This window comes from Elephas maximus, chromosome 6 (genome assembly GCF_024166365.1).
Source record: "Elephas maximus indicus isolate mEleMax1 chromosome 6, mEleMax1 primary haplotype, whole genome shotgun sequence".
NCBI classification, from domain to species: Eukaryota; Metazoa; Chordata; class Mammalia; order Proboscidea; family Elephantidae; genus Elephas; species Elephas maximus.
The window spans coordinates 99567690-99587872 of record NC_064824.1 but is presented as its reverse complement, the minus strand read 5'-3'; the positions used below and the strand labels follow the sequence as shown (position 1 = coordinate 99587872).

Sequence of the window (20183 nt, the reverse complement as noted above, 5' to 3'; positions counted from 1 at the left end):
CTCACAATCCTTGTTATGCTTGAGCCCACTGCTGCAGCCACTGTGTCAATCCATCTCATTGAGGGTCTTTCTCTTTTTCTCTGACCCTCTTCTTTACCAAGCATGATGTCCTCCTCCAGTGACTGGTCCCTCCTGATAACAGGTCCAAAGTATGTGAGACACAGTCTCCCATCCTTGCTTCTAAGGAGAATTCTGGCTGTACTTCTTCCAAGACAGATTTGTTCATTCTTTTGGCAGACCATGCCATATTCAATATTTTTCACCAGTGCCATATTTCAAAGGTGTCAATTCTTCTTTGGTCTTCCTTATTCATTGTCCAACTTTTGCATGCATACAAGGTGACTGAAAATACCATGGCTTGGATCAGGCACACCTTAGTCTTCAATGTGACACCTCTGCTTTTTAACACTTTAAAGAGGTCTTCTGCAGCAGATTTATTCAGTGCAATGGGTCTTCTGATTTCTTGACTGCTGATGCCATGGGTGTTGATTGTAGATCCAAGTAAAATGAACTCCTTGACAATTTTACTCTTTTCTCCATTTATCATGATGTTGCTTATTGGTCCAGCTTTGAGGATTTTTGTTTTCTTAATATTGAGGTGTAAACCATACTGAAGGCTGTGGTCTTCGATCTTCATCAGTAAGTGCTTCAAGTCCTCTTCACTCTCAGCAAGCAGGGCTGTGTCATCTGCGTATCACAGGTTGTTAATGAGTCTTCCTCCAATTCTGATGCCCTGTTCTTCCTGCTGGGACCTGATAAAGTCTTACGTTATCAGTACATCACTAGGCTCTATTTGCAATCTATAAAGGAAAAAAAACTATCTCTCAACCTTGCAGAGAGGATAAGAAACACTGTATGTAAATACATAGTATAGTCCCTCCCATGTAGCAAGTACTCAATAAATATTACTTGTTATTTTCGTTGTTTTGAAGATTCCATACTTCTCCTCCCTTAGGACCCACATGTAAATGAGAAGATACTTTGTAAAGAAGATCTTTACAAAGAGAAAAATAGATTATACCTAGCAAAAACAGAAGTGACAGAAACATCTGTAATTCCTTTCACTGCAGACATGACTTTATCCAGGTCTTCGGTGTGGTTAACACCGAATTCCACTCGATGTGTTCCCTCTGTGGGGTAGTTGGGAGCTTTGGAAGGATGTATGGGGCGGGAGGTACAAGCTCCTAAAAGAAAAAATGTGGGGAAATTGAGTTGTTGTTGCTGTCTTTTTTAATTTTTTAAGATAAAAAAGTAAGATAAACTATTATGGGCAAAATTTATAACTAGTTTTTTTTAAAGATTTTCATTTGTTAATGTAATATATATACACATATAAATCCACCAACAGTCTCCATAATCTAGGGATTTAGTATAGATATAAAAAATCATATTTATTTTCAAAGTATTTTCCAGAAGGCTCTTAAATACCAAAAATACTTGGACAAGAAAGACTGACTCATGGAGTTTAAAATGACATAGAGAATTGTCTACTGCTTGGTAAATCTACTTATGTAAATCATGATTCAGGCTCTGAATGCTTATAATCTGCTTGGCCACATTAATCCAGATCATATCATCATGAAAACTTCAACTAAAAATGAGTAAATAAAAAAGATTAATTAAAATAAAGCTAGAACACAAATGCTGAATTCCCTCATTGTGCTGGGCATAAGCAAGCATTCAATTAAAGCCTAATCATCTATGTGACTGACCCATGAAATGCATTTTGGAGCGGCCTGAGCTTTCGATACAATTTAACAGGCATTTTTTGTGTGTCTATGTTTGAGGCACTATGCCACCCAAATGGGGAATCCAGGAAGCTCGGTCCAGCAATCATGACTTCCAATGCCCTCCTTATTCATTAAAGATAAAAATGTTTTATTTTTCAAATGCAACTGCCAGAGTTCAGCAACATTACTTTTTAGTCACATTCTCTTAAAATACATTATGTAACTACATTTTAATTTTTCAATAAAGCAGTTAAAAGTTCACTAGAAAGACATTCTAAATTTTCAAATGATTTGTACAGATGAAATACGAAAAAACAAGAGGCTTCTCACCAAGTCCTTTAGCCAACCAGCTGTTGACTCCCTGGGGAGCAGCATCATAGGCTGTGTGAGGAGAATAGATACCGACTCTATTCTCCAGAGCCCGGATCACCAGGCGCTCCTTCCAGGTTTTCCAGGTTATATGCTTCAGGGGCCGGAAAATAGGTGGGTGGTAGGAGAGAATGAGATCCGCCTTCTTTTGCAGTGCCTCCTCCATCACTTCCTCAGTCAAGTCATTGGTCAGGAAGAGTGTGTTTACAGTATGTGGTGGGCTTGGCTCTACCAGTAATCCAACATTGTCCCAACTCTCAGCAAATGAGAGGGATGCAAAGTCATCCAAGGAGGAAATGAGAGTTTTCAAATCCATGAAGGAACGGGAAGAAGTGCAGTTCAGGGAATGGATGAGCTGCACCTTCCTGGTGACCAGACGTATGCCAGATGACAACATACAGAAATCAGGAAAAGCTGAGTATCTGATGTGACAAAAAACAGAAAGTGGCACATATGTATGCATTAGGCCCAGGCCTTTAGGCCGAAAGTACACGGACAAAAGAGCTGCAGTCAACAGACCTGGGTTCAAATACTGGCTCTGCTACTTACCAGCACATGGTATCTTGGGCACGTCATTTAACTTCTCTGAGCTTGTTTTCTCATCTGCAAAATGGAGATACTACAATCTGTCTCACAGGCCACTTGAGAACCAAATGCATTAACATATGTAAGTCACCTACCACAAGCCTGGTACATAATACACAAATGTTCACCCCTGCCCCCCGCCACCACACACACACGCCCTTGTTCTCCTTACCCCTGCCCTCCAGCACTCTCCTCCCTTTTCCATTTCCCTAAATATTTTCCTTCCTTCCAAGCCCACTTGAACTTCCTACATAAAGCTTTTCCTGACAAATCTTTTTTTAGTGCTCCTCTTCTGTATTCTCATCATGTTATATTCCTGTTGTCTCCCCACTATGCTAAAGTTACTTGAGAGTAAGAACTATGTTTTCTAAAAGATCAGACTTAATGGTCTGACGAGACTGTAGGGACCTGAGAGGTCATGGCCCCCAGACTCTCTGTTAGCCCAAAACTAAAACCATTCCCGAAGCCAACTCTTCAGACAAAGATTAGACTGCACTGTAAGACATAAAATGATAATGGTGAGGAGTGTGCTTCTTAGCTCAAGTAGACACATGAGACCATGTGGGCAGCTCCTGTCCAGAGGTGAGATGAGAAGGCAGAGGTGGACAGGAGCTGGTTGAATGGACACGGGAAATACAAGGACAAGAGAAGGAATGTGCTGTTACATTGTAGAAAGAGCAACTAGGATCATATGACGATGAGTGTATAAGTTTTTGTGGGAGAAGCTGAATGGTAAACTTTCACTGAAAGCAAAAAAAAAAAAAAATTAAAGAACTATGTTTTCTAAATCCCAGTATCACCAGCATAGGTAGGCACTAATGTTTACTCACAGAATGGCAGTCTCCTCCTTCCTTGCAGAATTTGGAGTTAAAACCAAAAAAACAAACCTACTGTCATGGAGTCAATTCCGACTCATAGCGACGCTATAGGACAAAGTAAAACTGCCCCGTAGTGTTTCCAAAGCTGAAATCTTTACAGAAGTAGACTGCCACATCATTCTCCATCATAGCGGCTGGTAGGTCTGAACTGAAATCTTTCAGTTAGCAGCCAAGCGTGCTTAACTACTGTACCGCCAGGCTCCTTAATTTGGAGTTAAACCAAAACCAAAACCAAACCAGTTGCCATCGAGTCGATTCTGACTCATAGTGACCCTACAGGGCAGAGGAGAACTGTCCCATAGGATTTCCAAGGAAAGCCTGGTGGATTCCAACTGCCGACCTTTTGTTTAGCAGCTGTAACTCTTAACTGCTACGCCACCAGGGTTTCCAATTTGGAGTTAGGGTGGTACATACTGGCAAAAGTGCTTTACCAAAATAATAATAATATTTTTTAAAAAATCAATTGCTTTATCAGCAGCCAGTATCATGGGATGCATTAGTGGGTCACTCTTCTGAATGGGCAGGGTCATGGCCAGGAAAAGGCAGGAGCTTCTGCTCCTGAACCATTAACACCTACAGCACAAAAGCCACACTCAAGAGGTGGGAGAGCTAACGGTGTAGGTACGTTGCCTACACAGCCTGTAAGCCTTCTAGACATCTACAGCCAACAAAAATTGGAAAGGTTGGCAAAAAAAGGAAAGGTAGAGGACTAAAAAAGGAAATTGTGGAGCTGGGAAAAATTTGCTGGCTCTAAAATATGAAAGGTGACAAATTAAAATCAGTAAATGATTAACCAAATAACCACAAAAATAACACTGTCAACTCTGTTCTTAAATTTAATATCTATAAAAATTTTTGGTTTTGGAAGAAAAACATCTTCTGGTATGCACGATTGATATTAAAAAACACACTGCCCTCTAGTGAATTCTGACTTATACCAACTTTATAGGAAAATGGTAGAACTGCCCCATAAGGTTTCCAAGGCTGTAATCTCTAGGGAGACGCCCTGGTGGTACAGTGGTTAAGATCTCTGCTACTATGGCTGCTAACTAAAAGGCTGGCAGTTCAAATCCACCAGCTGCTCCTTGGAAACCCAGGTCTACTCTGCCCTACAGGTAACCCTATGGGGCAGTTCTACTCTGTCCTATAGGGTCACTATGAGCCAGAATGACTCAATGGCACCTAACTACAACAATCTTTAGGGAAGTAGGCTGCCACATCTTCCTCTTGCAGACCCAGCTGGTGGGTCTGAATCACCCATCTTTAGGCTGCAGCCAAGCACTTAACCACTGCTCCGCCAGGGCTCCTTAACAAGAAAGCACAGCCAATTGTAAATGTAATGAAACATTCAGAACCCAATGATTTCAAGAAAAAAACTTTTTTCCAACATTTTTACAGCAGAAAGTATTTCATTAGGATATGGATACTTATGTGCAAGGCCTGGAAAAACAACGCGAGCCTGGGGACTTGGAAGATCTAATGATTCTGTTACCACATCCACTCGCTAGATTCTTCTAAGTCTAGCAAGAGGTAAAGTGAAGTCCCAGTAGGCCACCACGCTGATTTTGAGTTATTTACTGTTATATTTGAAAGAGACCGTGGAAACATGGTAGAACATTCCCATTGCATAGATTAGGATACTGCGAGGCTACTTGGCTTCAAGCCGCAGTTAACGACAATGAGAGGCAGCACAGCATGGTGGTTAAGAGCACTGACTCTGAAGCCAGACTGAACCCCAAAGGCACAGATGTCAACCACGGGCAAATTACCTTTACAGTTTTCCCGTCTGAAAAAAAGAAATGTAAATAATAGTGCCCAGCTGATATGATTGTCACGAAAATTCAAAAGGTATTGTGCCGTGAACAATGACCGGCCCAGAGTAAACACTGTGACTGCTACTGTTTACTAACATTAAGGTTTTTTTTTTTCCCAACCTGCAAACTATTCCCTCTTAGGTTCTCATCTACCCTTCATGTCAGTTCCACCGCAGCACCTTTTCCTGGGCACTGAAGAGCGCCAGGTGGCACAGCCAGTAACCCCAGGAGTCAGGACCCCCGTCCCATGCACCCCTGCGACAGGCCAGTTCTCTGCAAGGCCTCCTCTTCCGCTCCTTTCCCTACACTCCAACAACAACCGAAGTCTACCCTAACTTGGAGCCCCGGTGGCCGCAATGGTTCTGAGCTCAGCTGCTAACCGAAAAGTGGGCTATTAGAACCCACCAGCGGCTCTGCGGGATAAAGACGAGGCAATCTGCTCCCTAAAGATTACAGCTTCGGAAACCGTATAGGGCGGCTCCGCTCTGTCCTATAGGGTCACTATGAGTCGGAATCAACTCCTAACTAGGCTCTACCTCTAAGATATCGAAAATCCACGCAGGTTTCTAGATAGTACATTACTCACCCGTCCTGGAAATGCCTCTCAAACGCCATTTCCGGCTCTGCGCAGTAGCTCCCCGTGTTGTAAGACTGGGCCGAGGACAGGAGTTGAACGGAAGTGGTCCGTCAAGTTTTACAGCTGAGACCAAGGCACTTATACAGGTGGCCCAGGATAGCTCCGAGTTACGCTTCTTGTTTTAGTGTAATTATTAAGAGCTTCTTTTTTTTTTTTCCTTTCACTGTCAAGCGTGTCCCATGGTTCCCTTTTTCTAGTCGATTTGGTTTGAGCCAGGTAAGAACGGAGGACCGAAGGAACTTGTAAGAAAGAGCGTCCTCTGTTAGGGGCCCCGCGTCCAACTTCCGGTGGCCAAAAAACTATAACTTCCGGCGACCGGAGTCGTGCGAACATCACCGGCTCCATCTTCTGTTTTATGCAACGGCTTTGCTTAACTGAAATGGTGAAGTATAAAAAACCCGTTGCCGTCGCGTCGGTTCCGACTCATAGCGACCTTATAGGACAGATTGGAACTGCCCCACAGGGTTTCCAAGGAGGGGCTGGTGGATCCGAACTGCAGACCTTTTGTTTAGCAACCTGTTAACCACAGTTCCACCAGAGCTCCGAATTAAGAATGGACGGTTTTAATCCTTTCATTCGCTTATTCAAGTGCTTGGTGAGCGCTAACTATATGATAGACACTATCTTAGTTCTTGTTCTTGGATCCCTGGTGGCACCGTGGTTAAGAGCTCGGCTGCTAACCGGAAGGGTCGGCAGTTCGAATCCACCAGGCGCTCCTTGGTAGACCTTACAGGGCAGTTCTATTCTGTCCTATAGGTCACTGTGAGCCGGAATCGATTCGACAACGGGTGTTTTAGTTCTTGGGATACTTCTGAGTGAACATTTGGGGTTGAGGTGGTGTTGGAAAGAGACACTTTAAATAAGGAAAGTGTATAGTATGTTAGTGATAAGTGTGATGGGAAAAGGAAATAGGGCAGGTAGGAGGGTTAAAACAATTTTAAATAGGATTTACAGGTCAATGAGACCTGACATTGAGCAGACTTGGCGGTGAGGGAATCAGCAGTACTAATGTCTAAGTGTGAGGGATCCAGGGAAAGGGAACATCCAGTGCTGACACCCTCAGGAGGGGGAGTGTGCCTGACTTGTTGGAAGACTTACAAGGAGGCTCTGGAAGAAGAGTGAGGGAGAGGAAGTATATTCAGGACCTCCTCACTACGTCTATAACCAGATTTGTATTACGTGGGGAATGCTCTTTGAGGCTTTTTCTTATTAATATACAATAAGCAAGCGTGAATTAAGAGGAAAAAAACAATTCTTTTTTGCTCTTGTTTTTTACAAACAGACTCACTTTCTCAGAAGCACTGTGATACATTAAGTAACAGTGCTTCCTGAAACCATTAAGAAGAATGGTAAGTTTTGTAGAATATTTTTGAATGCGTGTAAGTTCTAGAAATCCAGTCAAGGGAAATAAAACTGCATGAAAATTTCAGCACCAAGTTGGAGAAAAAGTAGGATGTAGAGGCATACAGTGTAGAATGATGCCAAACAAAAACAAAACAGCAAAATTATTTTTTAATTCTTTAATGTTTTCACTTAAAATGCACAGAATTTACCTTTTATGGAAAAAAGATTATTAGAGATGGAAAGGGGGAGTTGGAGGAGCAGAACAGTATAACCATGTATGATAAGCCCTGGTAGCACAGTGGTCAAAGTGCTTCACTGCTAAACAGAATGGACTTGAAGGCAGTGGGTTCTAACTTGAAGTAGAAGATAAGCAATGAGAATAGTGCCCTGCCCCACCCCCACCTATCCTCTACCTTCTACCTGGCCATACCTCCTGACTGCTAGATATTATTGTAAGGAGAAGAAAAAAGAAAGCCTCAAAATAGTTTTCTCCCCTCTCTGGAATGAGTTGCGATTCCTATAATGTGAAAGCACACTCTCCCTTTCCACCCTGTGTTTCCTGTGTCCATTCAACCAGCTCCTATCCCCTTATGCCTTCTCAACCTGCCGCCTGCCAGGAGGTGCCCATTTAGTCTCGTGTATCTGCTTGAACTAGGAAGCACACTCTTCATGAGTGTTACGTTTTGTAATCCAATCTAATCTTTGTCTGAAGAGTTGGCTCCAGCAATGGTTTTAGTTCTGGGTTAACAGAGAGTCTGCGGGCCATGTGTTCTGGGGTTCCTCTAGTCTCAGACCATTAAATCTGGTCTTTTTATTAGAATTTGAGTTCTGCATCACACTTTTCTACTGCTCTGTAAGGGACTCTTTGTTGTGTTCCCTCTCAGGGTGGTCACTGGTGGTAGCTGGGCACCATCTAGTTCTTCTGGTCTCAGATTGATGGACCCTTTTGTCTCTTGGGGTAACATTTTCCTGTGTCTTTAGTGCTCTTCATTCTCCTTTGCTCCAGGTGAGTTGGGACCAATTGATGCATCTTAGATGGCCACTTGCTAGCTTTTAAGACACCACTTACCAAAGTGGGAGGCAGAACATTTTCTTACTAAACTTTGTCATGCCAGTTGACCTAGGTGTCCCCTGAAACCATGGTCCCCAGACCCCTGTCCCTGCTACTCTGTCCCTCGAAGTGTTTCGTTGTGTTCAGGAAACTTCTTAGCTTTTGGTTTCGTCTACTGGTGCTGACTTCCCTTGTATTGTGTGTTGTCCTTCCCCTCACCTAAGATAATTCTTTGATGCTTTTTATACTTGTTTCTTTAGTCAAGAAAGAAATTGATAGATAATAAAAAAAAAAAAATACATATACGTTTTATTATGGGTGAAGGAAAAGATAATACATAATACAGGAGAGGTCAACACAACTGGACTAAACCAAAAGCAAAGGCGTTTCCTGAATAAACTGAATTCTTTGAGAGCTGGCGTGGCCGGGGCGGGGGTTTGAGGACCGTGGTTTTAGGGAACATCTAAGTCAATCGGCATAATAAAACCTATTAAGAAAACATTCTGCATCCCACTTTGGAGAGTGGTGCCTGGGGTCTTAAACGCTGGCAAGCGGCCATCTAGGAGGCATCAGTTGGTCTCAACCCACCTAGAGCAAGGAAGAATGAAGAACACCAAAGACAAAAGGTAATTATGAGCCTAAGGAACAGAAAGGACCACATAAACCAGAGACTACATCAGCCTGAGACCAGAAGAACTAGATGGTGCCCAGCCACAACCGGTGACTGCCCTGACAGGGAACTCAATAGAGAAACCCTGAGGGAGCAGGAGAGCAGTGGGATGCAGACCCCAAATTCTTGTAAAAAGACCAGACTCAATGGTCAGCCTGGGACTGGAGGGACCCCGGAGGCCATGGTCCCCAGACCTTCTGTTGGCCCAGGACAGGAACCATTCCCAGAGCCAACTCTTAAGACAGGGATTGGACTGGAATAGGGGATGGAAGATGATACTGGTGAAGAACGAGCTTTTTGGATCAAATAGACACATGAGACTATGTTGGCATCTCCTGTCTGGAGGGGAGATGAGAGGGCAGAGGGGGCCAGAAGCTACCAGAATGGACACGAGGAGAGAGTGGAGGGAAGAACTGTGCTGTCTCATTGGAGGGAGAGCAATTAGGAGTGTATGGCAAGGTGTATATAAATTTTTGTATGAGAGACCTGATTTGTAAACTTTGACTTAAAGCACAATAAAAAATTAATTAAAAGAAAGAAAAACTGATTTTTAACCCTGTTTCTCAGGATAAAATTACATAAGGGATATGGTGGAAACTATGTTTTGGTGATTTACCATTTAAATCAATAATAGTAACATAACACTTGTTTTTACTGATAAAAAATTCAAATGTAAACTAATTTCTATCTCAATATTTGTTTCCAATTTTTAGCATAAATACCTTTTTACTTTAACATTTACATCTATCTTATCATTTATATCTATCTTATGGTATTTTTTCCTGCTGTTAGAATAAATTTTAGGGAAGAAGTATAACTCATCTCTAGAGCTGTTATGTGAACGTCATCTCTGATGCAGTATTTCTTTCCGTCTCCTTTTACTCAGACTGTCATACTGGATGTCCAGTAAGGGAAACAATACAGTGCATAAAGTCACGTGAAGAAATCTTACTTGTTCTCAAATTCTCTCTCCCTTTTAGTCTGTGACATTGCATACAGATGTAGGTGATATTAAAATAGAAGTTTTTTGTGAGAGGACACCCAAAACCTGTGAGGTGAGTACCATTATTTGTATATGAAAAATTAGTTTAATGTACCAGGATAGCCATTTTGAAATTGAATCACCTAACCCTAAGACAGTAACAATAGAAAAAAACTTTTTTGTGAAACTGTGGTCAGGAAGAACCAGCCATTATAATTTCTGGCCTAATTTCCTTACCTTTTACCATATCAAAGGTAGATCAAAGAAATGGTAGATAGTTTTCCTCTAAGCATAGAGTAGGAGTCCCTGTGTAATGCAAGTAGTTAAGCGCTTGACTACTAGCCAAAAGATTGGTGGTTGGAACCCACCTCAGAGATGCATCGGAAGACAAGGCCTAGCGATCCGCTTCCGAAAGGTCACAGCCTTGAAAACCCTATGGAATCGACTCAGTATGGAAACTGTAGAGTGGTTGATATCTTTTTTTTTGACTCATTTTCCTCAGGAAAGGTAGAGAATTGTTAGGATATCAGATAAGAGAACTGTTCATTGTTTCACCTGTTTAAATGACAAAGGTGGAAGGAAGAAGAGTCACTGGTATGTACTCATTCATCCAGTAGTTACTTATGTAAGGCTGTCTTGCCAGGGTCTGGTGATACAGTGATGAACAAGAGACTCCCTTGCCTTCATGGAGCTTATATTCTAGCAAGGAAGACTGCAGGGGGGGAAATTAAGTAATTTTAGAATGCGGCAATGCCTTAAAGGAAATAAAGTGTTGAGGTAGAGAATAATGGGGGAGATGATTTAAGTGAGGAAGGTGGAGGCAGGCCTAGCCAGAAAAGTGATACTGAAACTGAGTCTTACAGGTAATGAAGGGATCTCCATGGAAGGAGATGTAAAAAGAACATTCCATGTGTAGAAACAGCAGGAACAAAGGACTTGAGGTGGGAAAGCCTGCCAGCTGATGGGGTTAACGTAGTAAACAACAGGGAAGGGTGAACTATCATATGAATGTAGAAGCAGGCCAGGTCATGCAGGGCCTGCTTGGCCCTGTTGAGGATTTTGTGTTTAATTCCAAGAGCAGAAGGAAGCCACTGAAGTGTTTTAAGAAGGGAAGTGACATTATCCAAAGTAATGTCTAAAAGTCAAAGTTTAATATTCTGCTGTTTTCAGTAAATATGACTGGTTCTTTTTCTTAAATGTATTTCTGCTGTTCTGCTGCATCATTTCTCAACCATTTTTACTCTCCAGAACTTCTTGGCTCTTTGTGCCAGTAATTACTACCATGGCTGTATTTTTCATAGAAATATCAAGGGTTTCATGGTTCAAACAGGAGATCCAACAGGTAAGTTATTTCATTAGTTAATATTAAGGGAATTGGATGTATAAAGAAGAGGGTAGAAGAAGAATGGAAAAAATAAAGCACATGGAGTTTTTATAAGCAGGCTACCTTACCGTACCGTAGCAAGAAATTTTTACGCAGAAGCTATTGGCACCTACCCAAACTAGCTCTTAAGTTTTAGAAAATATGAATAAGGGTCTCTTAAACCCCCACCCCTATCCCAAGAACCATTTTCAACCTTCATTAGATACTTTTGGTTTGCTTGTCTTATAGGTAGTGGAAGAGGAGGTAACAGTATCTGGGGCAAGAAGTTTGAGGATGAATACAGTGAATATCTTAAGGTATATCCCCAGTGCTTCACGGTCTGTTTTCTAATGTCTTAGCTATGCCTGGGAATTTTGATACATATGCTGTTGTAATGAACATTAGCATCTTTACCAAGGAAATATACGTATGTGCATGTATGTACGTATGTATGTATATATATTATATATATACATGTATGTTTTTGGGTTTTTTTTTATGTGTAATTTTTGCACACTTGGTAAATGATATCAGAGAGAAATATAAATGGCAGTCATAGCCAGTTAGATATACTGGAGCTTGATATTAAATGGACTCATTTTAGGTCCAACCTGAAATGTTTAGTTAGTAATGTAAAGGCCACGAGTCACTGGCCTTTTTTGAGAGTGGGGAGGACAGAGTATCAAACCTCCTGCCGATACCGCCCATCACTAAGCCCCGATTTTATCATCTTCCGTTAGATGTCTAAACTTAATGCCTACAGTTGATCTCAGGTAGGTTAAAGAGAAGTATCTATAAATCAGTCTTCATCTGGGTAAAATTAGGGATTTTTCTTTCTTTTGCTATATTTTCTCCATATTTTTCAAACTTTCTAAAGAACCTTTTTTTCCCCTAAAATTAAAAAAAACTAGTGCATGCCTATAAAAATAAGTCAGTTCCACTCCCCAGACATAACTTCAGTTAACAGTTATGTGGTCTTTCAAACTTTCTATCTTCGTGTAATGATAACTTTATAATTAGAAAAAAAATCAATTCTCAATCAGAATATATAATTTATAATATTATATTTCAGTTACATTAAAATATATCCAGCAAAAATTCTGGGAAAAAAAGATCATTTCAGTATTTATCTCTTGATGTTGGGACTAGGAGTAATTTATCTTACCCTCATTTTGCTTTTCTATCATAAGAAAATACTACTTTTGTTACAGGAGCTTGGGTTGGGAGGTGATATACTTTTTTACAAGTCATACTTTTTCTGAATTAGAAGCTAAACCATTTTTTTAGGCATGAATTCATGACTGCTTCCATCACACTAGGAAACCCCGGTGGCATAGTCGTTAAGTGCTACAGCTGCTAACCTAAAGGTCGGCAGTTCAAATCCGCCAGGTGCTCTTTGGAAACTCTATGGGGCAGTTCTACTCTGTCCTGTAGGGTCGCTATGGGTCAGAATCGACTTGACGGCTCTGGGTTTGGTTTTGTTTTTTTTTTTTTTTTGGTTTTCCATCACACTGATCTATAATCATATACCACTGGTTTTCGACCTTGGCTATGACACAGTCTTCTGGAAGTTTTAAAAATACAGAAAATCAAGGTCTTATCTTACCCTACCCCTGACCCCTAAAAACAGAGATAAACAATCAGTAGGACTAATTAGGAGCTTGACTCTATTTTAAGGTTCCCAGTGGAGCTACAGGTAAGAACCATTGCTTTAACAGTGCCAATGTAAATATGTATGTTGAATATTCACATACTTTGTGACCAGCAATTCCATTCCTAAATGTGTACCTTAGAGACTCTTATACTTATGTACCAGGAGATGTGTACAAGAGCATTCCTAGAGTACTATTTGTAGTAGCAAAAATCTAGAAACAACCTAAATGTCTATGACAGAATGGATAAACTGTAGTCTGTTCAATAATGAGAAAACAAAAATTCTCACAACTGGACCAATAAGCAACATCATGATAAATGGAGAAAAGATTGAAGTTGTCAAGGATTTTGTTTTACTTGGTTCCACAATCAATGCCCAGGGAAGCAGCAGTCAAGGAATCAAATGACAGAATGCATCGGGCCAATCTGCAAAAGACCTTTTTAAAGTGTTAAAAAGCAAAGATGTCACTTGGAGGACTAAAGTGTGCCTGACCCAAGCCATGGTATTTTCAATCTCATATGCATGTGAAAGCTGGACAATGAATAAGGAAGATCAAAGAAAAATTGAATTACAGTGTTGGTGAAGAATACTGAATATACCATGGACTGCCAAAAAAATGAACAAATCTGACTTGGAAGGAGTACAGCCAGAATGCTTCTCGTCTTGTGTACTTTGGACATGTTATCAGAAGGGACCAGTCCCTGGAGGAGGACATCATGCTTCGTAAAGTAGAGGGTCAGCGAAAAAGAGGAAGACCCTTGAGATGGATTGACACAGTGGCAGAAACAATGGGTTCAAGCATAGCAACAATTGTGAGGATGATGCAGGACTGAGTAGTGTTTCCTTCTGTTGTACATGGGGTCGCTATGAGTCAGAACCAACTAAACAGCACCTAACAACCACTTGATAATGAAACAGTATATAGCAGGTAAAAATCAATGAAGTAAAAGAATCAGTGAACTACAGCTACATGTATGAATATTAGAAACATAATGTTAAGTATAAAAATCAAGTCCCAGAAGACTACAAAGAGTATGATACCATTTTATAGAGCTTAGAACAAGCAAAAGGTAACAATATGTTGTTTCAAACCCAAACCCATTGCCATGGAGTCAATGCCAACTCAGCAGCCCTGTAGGACAGAGTAGAACTACCCTATAGGCTTTCCAAGGAATGGCTAGTGGATTCAAACTGCCAGCCTTTTGGTTAGCAACCTGAGCTCTTAACCACTGAGCTGCCAGGGCTCCATGTGTAGTTTAGGCATATATAAATAGAGTAGTGGTTAACTCTTGGAGAGGAATGAAGAAAAGCATATAGACATGTAACAGTATTGGTACATTTTAATTTTTAAAGTTGGGAAGTAAGTTAATGGGCTTTTGTTATTACAAATGATATGTTCTTGTGTATGTATCAAATATTTGATTGTTAACCACTTTTTAGGGAGACAACAAAGCATTGATATTTTGATGTAGCTGCATCTTTATGGCTTGTCTAATTAGTGTAACCTCCTGAATAGCTGAAGAGTAATCAGTGGAGCTACCTGTAGTATATTTTATATTTGAGCACCTCCTTATACTATGTTTCTTGGTTATGCCTTCAAGCTTTATCAGTAAAGCTCTTCTAACTCTTGTACACAGTCCCTTGTATAACAAATAGTATCATGAATATTAGAGCTAGATGAGACTCTTATTAGATAATCCAGTCCTGGGGTTATGAACTGACTGCCTATAAGTGAAAGCCCCACGATGCATTGGTTAAAAAAATGTTTTTAAATCCCATTAGGCAAGAGATGCACTATTCCTTTTGGCATATTCCACCACTCCCTATTTACCTCTGCCCAGTTACCAGTTTATTATCTTGTCTGACCCTTTTGAGCATTTCAGTTATGAAGAGACCCCTGGACTTGTACAACCTCCCTTGTTTTACAGATAAAGAAGAGACCATGGGGATTTTAGGTCAGCATACTACTGCTTAATATAAATCTAAGAATTATTTCTATTATATATTTGCTAAAAGTGTGGCTATACTTCTCCAAAGTGAAAATGAAATTGGGGAATATGATTTGATATAAAACAATTTACATACAAGTTTTTAGGGATTCAGGTAATACAGAAACTGATAGACCCTAATACAGAGAAGCTGGTCAGATATTTTCGTGGTCCCTTAAATATTTGGAAGGTTAAGAGTATATGTCTTGCTTCAGTTCTGTATTTGAAATATTTATATATAAACAGGGTTAAATTAATTCTTTGGTGTTTTTCAGCACAATGTTAGAGGTGTTGTATCCATGGCTAATAATGGCCCAAACACCAATGGATCTCAATTCTTCATCACTTATGGCAAGCAGCCACATTTGGACATGAAGTACACAGTATTTGGAAAGTGAGTATCTTGGTTGTGGTTTTCTTTGGAATTTCAATGCAAGGAATGCTTATGAGTGATTGTGATAATGGCATAACTAATATGGCAAAGAGCAGTGTGAGAGCTGAGTGTGCCTGGAGTTTAAATTCATCACATAACAGCTCTGTGATCTTTGGCAAGCTGTAACTTCTCTGAGACTATGTTTCCTTATTTGTAAAAATGGGGCCAATATTTTTTTCAGCATTGTTTTGCAAATTAACAGTAATGTATCTATTTTCAGTAAGAATAGTACTTGGTTGCAGTTTACAGATCTGAAAAACAGTAGCTTAATCAAGATCCAGGACTGCTATGGTGGTTCCATTATGTCATCAATGTCCCAGGCACATCTGTCTTCTCAACCATCTTTAGTTTCCATCCTCAAGCTCACCTCATGGTCATAATGTGGGCATCACAGCTCCAATCAAACCATCTATGTTCTAGTCAGGAAGAAGGACAAAATGTGCTTGCCAGCTGAGTCAGCTTTCCTGGAAGACTCAGAGCTTAATCATGTGGCTACCTCCTATCTACAATGGAGGCTAGGAAATACCTTTTCAGCTGGACATATTGCCACCCTCAATAAAATTCAGGTTTCTGTGAGTAAGAAGCAGAGAACGGCTCTTAAGGAGACATTCAGTGGTCTCTACCAGAGTATCCATTGCCAGGGAATTCCTTTCATAAATCAGGGGAAATCATCTGTTCATTCACTAATATTTACCTTGCTCAATACACTAAGCCACTGTTGAGAATTTGTTTCGTTTAACAGTTTGGACTGCAAAGTTAGGTTGATGAAAAAATAGGCTCTATAAAAAAATTAATAAATAAAAAAGAGAAGTCTCTATAACTTTTCTTTTTCATCCCATATACACGTGTCGTGTTTATACATTTACTAGTAATCAGTGAAATTAATGAAATATTACAGTATCTATTAATCTTTGTGTGTTCAGATAATCCAGATTTCCTTCCTTTTTTCTCCCTTAACCCACCATTCAGAATTATTGATCAATAATTAGCTGGGCTTACACTAGATTTGTGACAGAAATAAAGAGTTTAGAACAAGTATTCTTAACTTCAGATCCATTAACTCCTTGAAACTGGATGCAGTGTTGTATGTATATGCACACACATTTTTCTGGGGAGATGGTCCATAGAGCCTCTCAGGTTCTCAAAGGTCCCATGTCCTAGATACTTGACTAGACTGACCCTGCCTCAATTCTGCCTGTCCTTTTTGCTTGAGATCTATGTTTCTCTTAATGAGCTTCTCTTTCTCTTACTGGCCTAGAAGGTAGAAAAGGCTTTAAAACTTAAAATTTAAAGATCTTAATTGTCCTGTATTTAGGGGTAAAATAAAAGTTTTAATTATTGTGTTTTTTATTGCTGATTGGAAACCCTGATGGCGTAGTGGTTAAGTGCTACGGCGGTGAACCAAAGCGTTGGCAGTTCAAATCCACCAGGCGCTCCTTGGAAACTCTATGGGGCAGTTCTACTCTGTCCTATAGTCTTGCTATGAGTCGGAATCGACTTGACGGCACTGGGTCTTGGTTTATTATTGCTGATATCCATTATTTCCTCTATCCTGTTTTAAAATACCATTTTAGTGGAAAGGCAAAACGAGGTGTAAATCTGTTATTTTTTAAGTAGGTACTATAATTCTTAGGAATTTATTTGCATTGAGAGGCATAATCTAAAAAGCCACGTTTTCTTAGCAAATGTTTTAGACTCAACTTTCCAGAACACGTATTTGAAGGACAGCTCTCAATAATTTTTTCCTGATAGAAACGTAAAGAGGGCTTGTCAGAGGCTGAGTTAACTGACAATCTTCTATTTTTATTATTACTGCTTGTTTTTCAGAAGCAAAAAGTAGAAACGCTGTACCTTAACAATAAAGTGTAAAGTAGCCCTCCACTTCAGGACCTTCATTGTGGTGCAATAACTCACAATAATAGTGTCTTCCCTATGTTCTTTCTCTGGATATTTCCTGTAGCAAAGAAAGTTAAATTGGTCCCATTTGTAGCTATTCTGTGTGTCTGTGTGAATGGGGCAGAATATAGTGTTTAGTTACTTTGATAGGAATATCCTTACCCACTGCTGTTGTTGACTAAAGGTATAAAAGTGAGTTTTTATTTCTGAATTTTGACTCATATCTATGGTGGAAAATCAAATCAATAAATATCTTGTACACTCAACTAGGAAATTAAAAGAACTGTAAGACATGATCCTTTTCTCTTAAGTAGACTTTAATTACTGTAGATATTTCAATATTGTGTTTCAATCTGAGGAAATTTTCACATACTGTTTCTCTTTCAGGGTAATAGATGGTCTGGAGACCCTAGATGAATTGGAGAAGTTACCAGTAAATGAGAAGACATATCGACCTCTGAATGATGTACACATTAAGGACATAACTATTCATGCCAACCCATTTGCTCAGTAGCTATAATAGACCTGGGCAAATACTTGGCAAGCTGTTCAGGGAACACACCTCTTGTGGTTTACCCAGTTCTAGTTATGTCAGAGATTGCACCATCCTTCTGCTTGTTTATAGCGAAGAGCTTCTATGAGGTAGTGATTCCAAGGGGAGAGAAACAGCTTTTACCCTCTTAGGAGCATGCTCTTTACTACAACTGTTATCCAATGTATTTAATTTTAATATTAAAAAAACCTGTTTTAATTTTTGTTATAAACATCTATTTTTAAATACTGATTTTCTTCATTAAATCTAGGCATTTTTGAGCACCCTAATCACATATTCCTACCATATCTAGTCCATATTCTGAACGTACCGTTTTACATTGGTTATTCATCCTGTGCAGTTAGAGGAGGAACAAGATAAACAGATGGTCTAGAAAGGCTAGCTAATCCACATGCTATTTTCTCTGGTCTTTCCCAAAACCCACTGCCATCAAGTCGATTCTGACTCATATTGACCCTACAGGACAGAGCAGAAGTGCCCCATGGAGTTCCAAGGCTGTAAATCTTTAAGGAAGCAGACCACCAGATCCTTCTCCTGCACAGTGGCTGGTGGGTTCAAACTGTTGACCTTTTGGTTAGCAGCTGAGTGCTTTAACCACTGTACCACCAGGGCTCCTCTCTGGTCTTTAGATGTATAGTAAAGGCTCTAAGAAGCCCTACAGTAGAGTTAACACTCGGCATTTCCCAAATGATTTGCCCATGGAACATGTTCTACAGTGTATCTTTTGAAATATTGCAAAATAGAGTTCTGTAGAATATCCAATCTATGAATTCGTTAAGAGCACCAGTTGTGGAGTCCTGGTCTGTTTGAATCACGGTTGTACCCCTTACTGTATGATGTTAGGCAAGTAAACATCTAAGTTTTAGTTTTTTCATCCATAAATATTGCCTACTAAGACTATTGTGAGGGTTAAATGAAGTCATGTGTGTAAAGCTTCTAGCATGTAATCAGTGGTCAATAAGCAAAAGGTGCTCTCCTGACACGTTCACCTCCACCTAACCAAGCCATTTATCCCGACACAGTCACCCCCGCCTCACCAAGCCATTTATCCCGACACAGTCACCCCCGCCTCACCAAGCCATTTATCCCGACACAGTCACCCCCGCCTCACCAAGCCATTTATCCCGACACAGTCACCCCCGCCTCACCAAGCCATTTATCCCGACACAGTCACCCTCGCCTCACCAAGCCATTTATCCCAACACAGTCACCCCCACTTAATCAAGCCATCCTGACAGTCACCCCCACCTCACCAAGCCATTTATCCCGACAGTCACCCCCACCTAACCGAGCCATGTATCCTGACACAGTCACCCCCACCTCACCGAGCCATGTATCCCGACAGTTACCCCACCTAACCGATCCATGTGTCCCGACACAGTCACTGCCACCTAACCGAGCCATTTCTCCCGACACAGTCACCCCCGCCTAACCGAGCCATTTCTCCCGACACAGTCACCCCCGCCTAACCGAGCCATTTATCCTGAGAGTAACCCCCACCTAACCAAGCCATTTATCCTGACATAGACACCCCCACCTAACCAAGCCATTTATCCCGACACAGTCACTCCCACCTCACCAAGTCATTTATCCTGACACAGTCACCCCCACCTCACCAAGCCATTTATCCTGACAGTCACCCCCACCTAACCAAGCCATTCATCCCGACATAGTCACCCCCACCTAATGAAACCATTTATCAGACTCTACCACTGATTTCATCGAAGATTATGTTTGGTTCACTGCCTCGATCAACTTAGATTTGGGGTATTCCTAAAATTTATACCAAACATGTTGTTTCTTGGTTTATTTCTGCAAATGGCTGGTCTAAATTAGTGTGATTCTTTCTTAGCCACAGTGTGGGAGTTAGCTTGCAGCTATGCCCTTGTTACCATCTACACCTTCCACCACACTGAGATGCCAATTATACTAATGCCCTCACATTTTGCTTCACCCTTTAATCTTTTAGGATAAGAAGTAGCATTAAGGCCTCTTTGTGGTCATTCTTGAGGAACTTTTACTGATTGTCAGAATGTTTCTTTAATTTACTGGCATCCCTTAATTTTTATTCTAAACACTGCCTTTTTTTTTTAATGGCTCAATATGATGACATTTTCATACTTAGAGCTCACTCTTAGAATGTATGCTCAGTTATAGCTGTAAGTGTATCATAGATGGGGCATAAGGGCTGTCCACTTTGGGCCTAATGCGGGCACCATGTGGGTTAAGGTCTACA

At 40.6% G+C, this 20183-nt stretch overlaps 2 protein-coding genes across 12 annotated transcripts in view; one reads left to right on the top strand and one right to left on the bottom strand.

Moving 5' to 3' along the window:
* Nucleotides 1-6165, bottom strand: part of NIF3L1 (NGG1 interacting factor 3 like 1) — a 54051-nt gene extending 47886 nt beyond the window's left edge. For 4 of the 7 annotated variants that reach the window (XR_007517920.1, XR_007517922.1, XR_007517921.1 and 1 more), the window contains exons 1-3: nucleotides 5963-6165; nucleotides 2061-2521; nucleotides 1022-1184 (exon numbers count right to left, since the gene is read on the bottom strand). Coding sequence is in view for 4 of the 7 variants with exons in the window: in XM_049887792.1 (XP_049743749.1) it covers nucleotides 1022-1184; nucleotides 2061-2521; nucleotides 5963-5991 (653 nt within the window). In the remaining 3 variants the exon portion in view is untranslated. Of the gene's footprint in view, nucleotides 1-1021; nucleotides 1185-2060; nucleotides 2522-2648; nucleotides 2741-3514; nucleotides 4268-5962 lie in introns of those variants that run through there. The other 3 variants (XM_049887795.1, XM_049887793.1, XM_049887794.1) reach the window with 3 other exon arrangements.
* Nucleotides 6166-6170: 5 nt separating this feature from the next.
* On the top strand, nucleotides 6171-18551 carry PPIL3 (peptidylprolyl isomerase like 3). 5 transcript variants are annotated; one of them, XM_049887801.1, is made up of 7 exons: nucleotides 6171-6229; nucleotides 7296-7362; nucleotides 10059-10133; nucleotides 11309-11402; nucleotides 11673-11740; nucleotides 15341-15459; nucleotides 17782-18548. In XM_049887801.1, the coding sequence occupies exons 2-7, from the start codon at nucleotides 7360-7362 to the stop codon at nucleotides 17906-17908; spliced, it is 486 nt and encodes a 161-aa protein (XP_049743758.1). In that variant the 5' UTR covers nucleotides 6171-6229; nucleotides 7296-7359; the 3' UTR covers nucleotides 17909-18548. The 5 variants fall into 5 exon arrangements, with proteins under 5 accessions (XP_049743758.1, XP_049743755.1, XP_049743756.1 ...); XM_049887799.1 differs by lacking the exon at nucleotides 6171-6229 and adding an exon at nucleotides 6316-6395; XM_049887800.1 differs by lacking the exon at nucleotides 6171-6229 and adding an exon at nucleotides 6334-6608.
* Nucleotides 18552-20183: the final 1632 nt, after the last annotated feature.

What these genes read in the sequence shown, in the direction of transcription:
- PPIL3 (XM_049887796.1), top strand. Translation starts at nt 6,567, where the DNA reads ATGGACGGTTTTAATCCTTTCATTCGCTTATTCAAGTGCTTG. An exon ending in GGACACCCAAAACCTGTGAG is followed by an intron (nt 10,134 to 11,308) that starts GTGAGTACCATT and finishes TTTACTCTCCAG; the next exon opens with AACTTCTTGGCTCTTTGTGC. An exon ending in AAGTACACAGTATTTGGAAA is followed by an intron (nt 15,460 to 17,781) that starts GTGAGTATCTTG and finishes TTTCTCTTTCAG; the next exon opens with GGTAATAGATGGTCTGGAGA.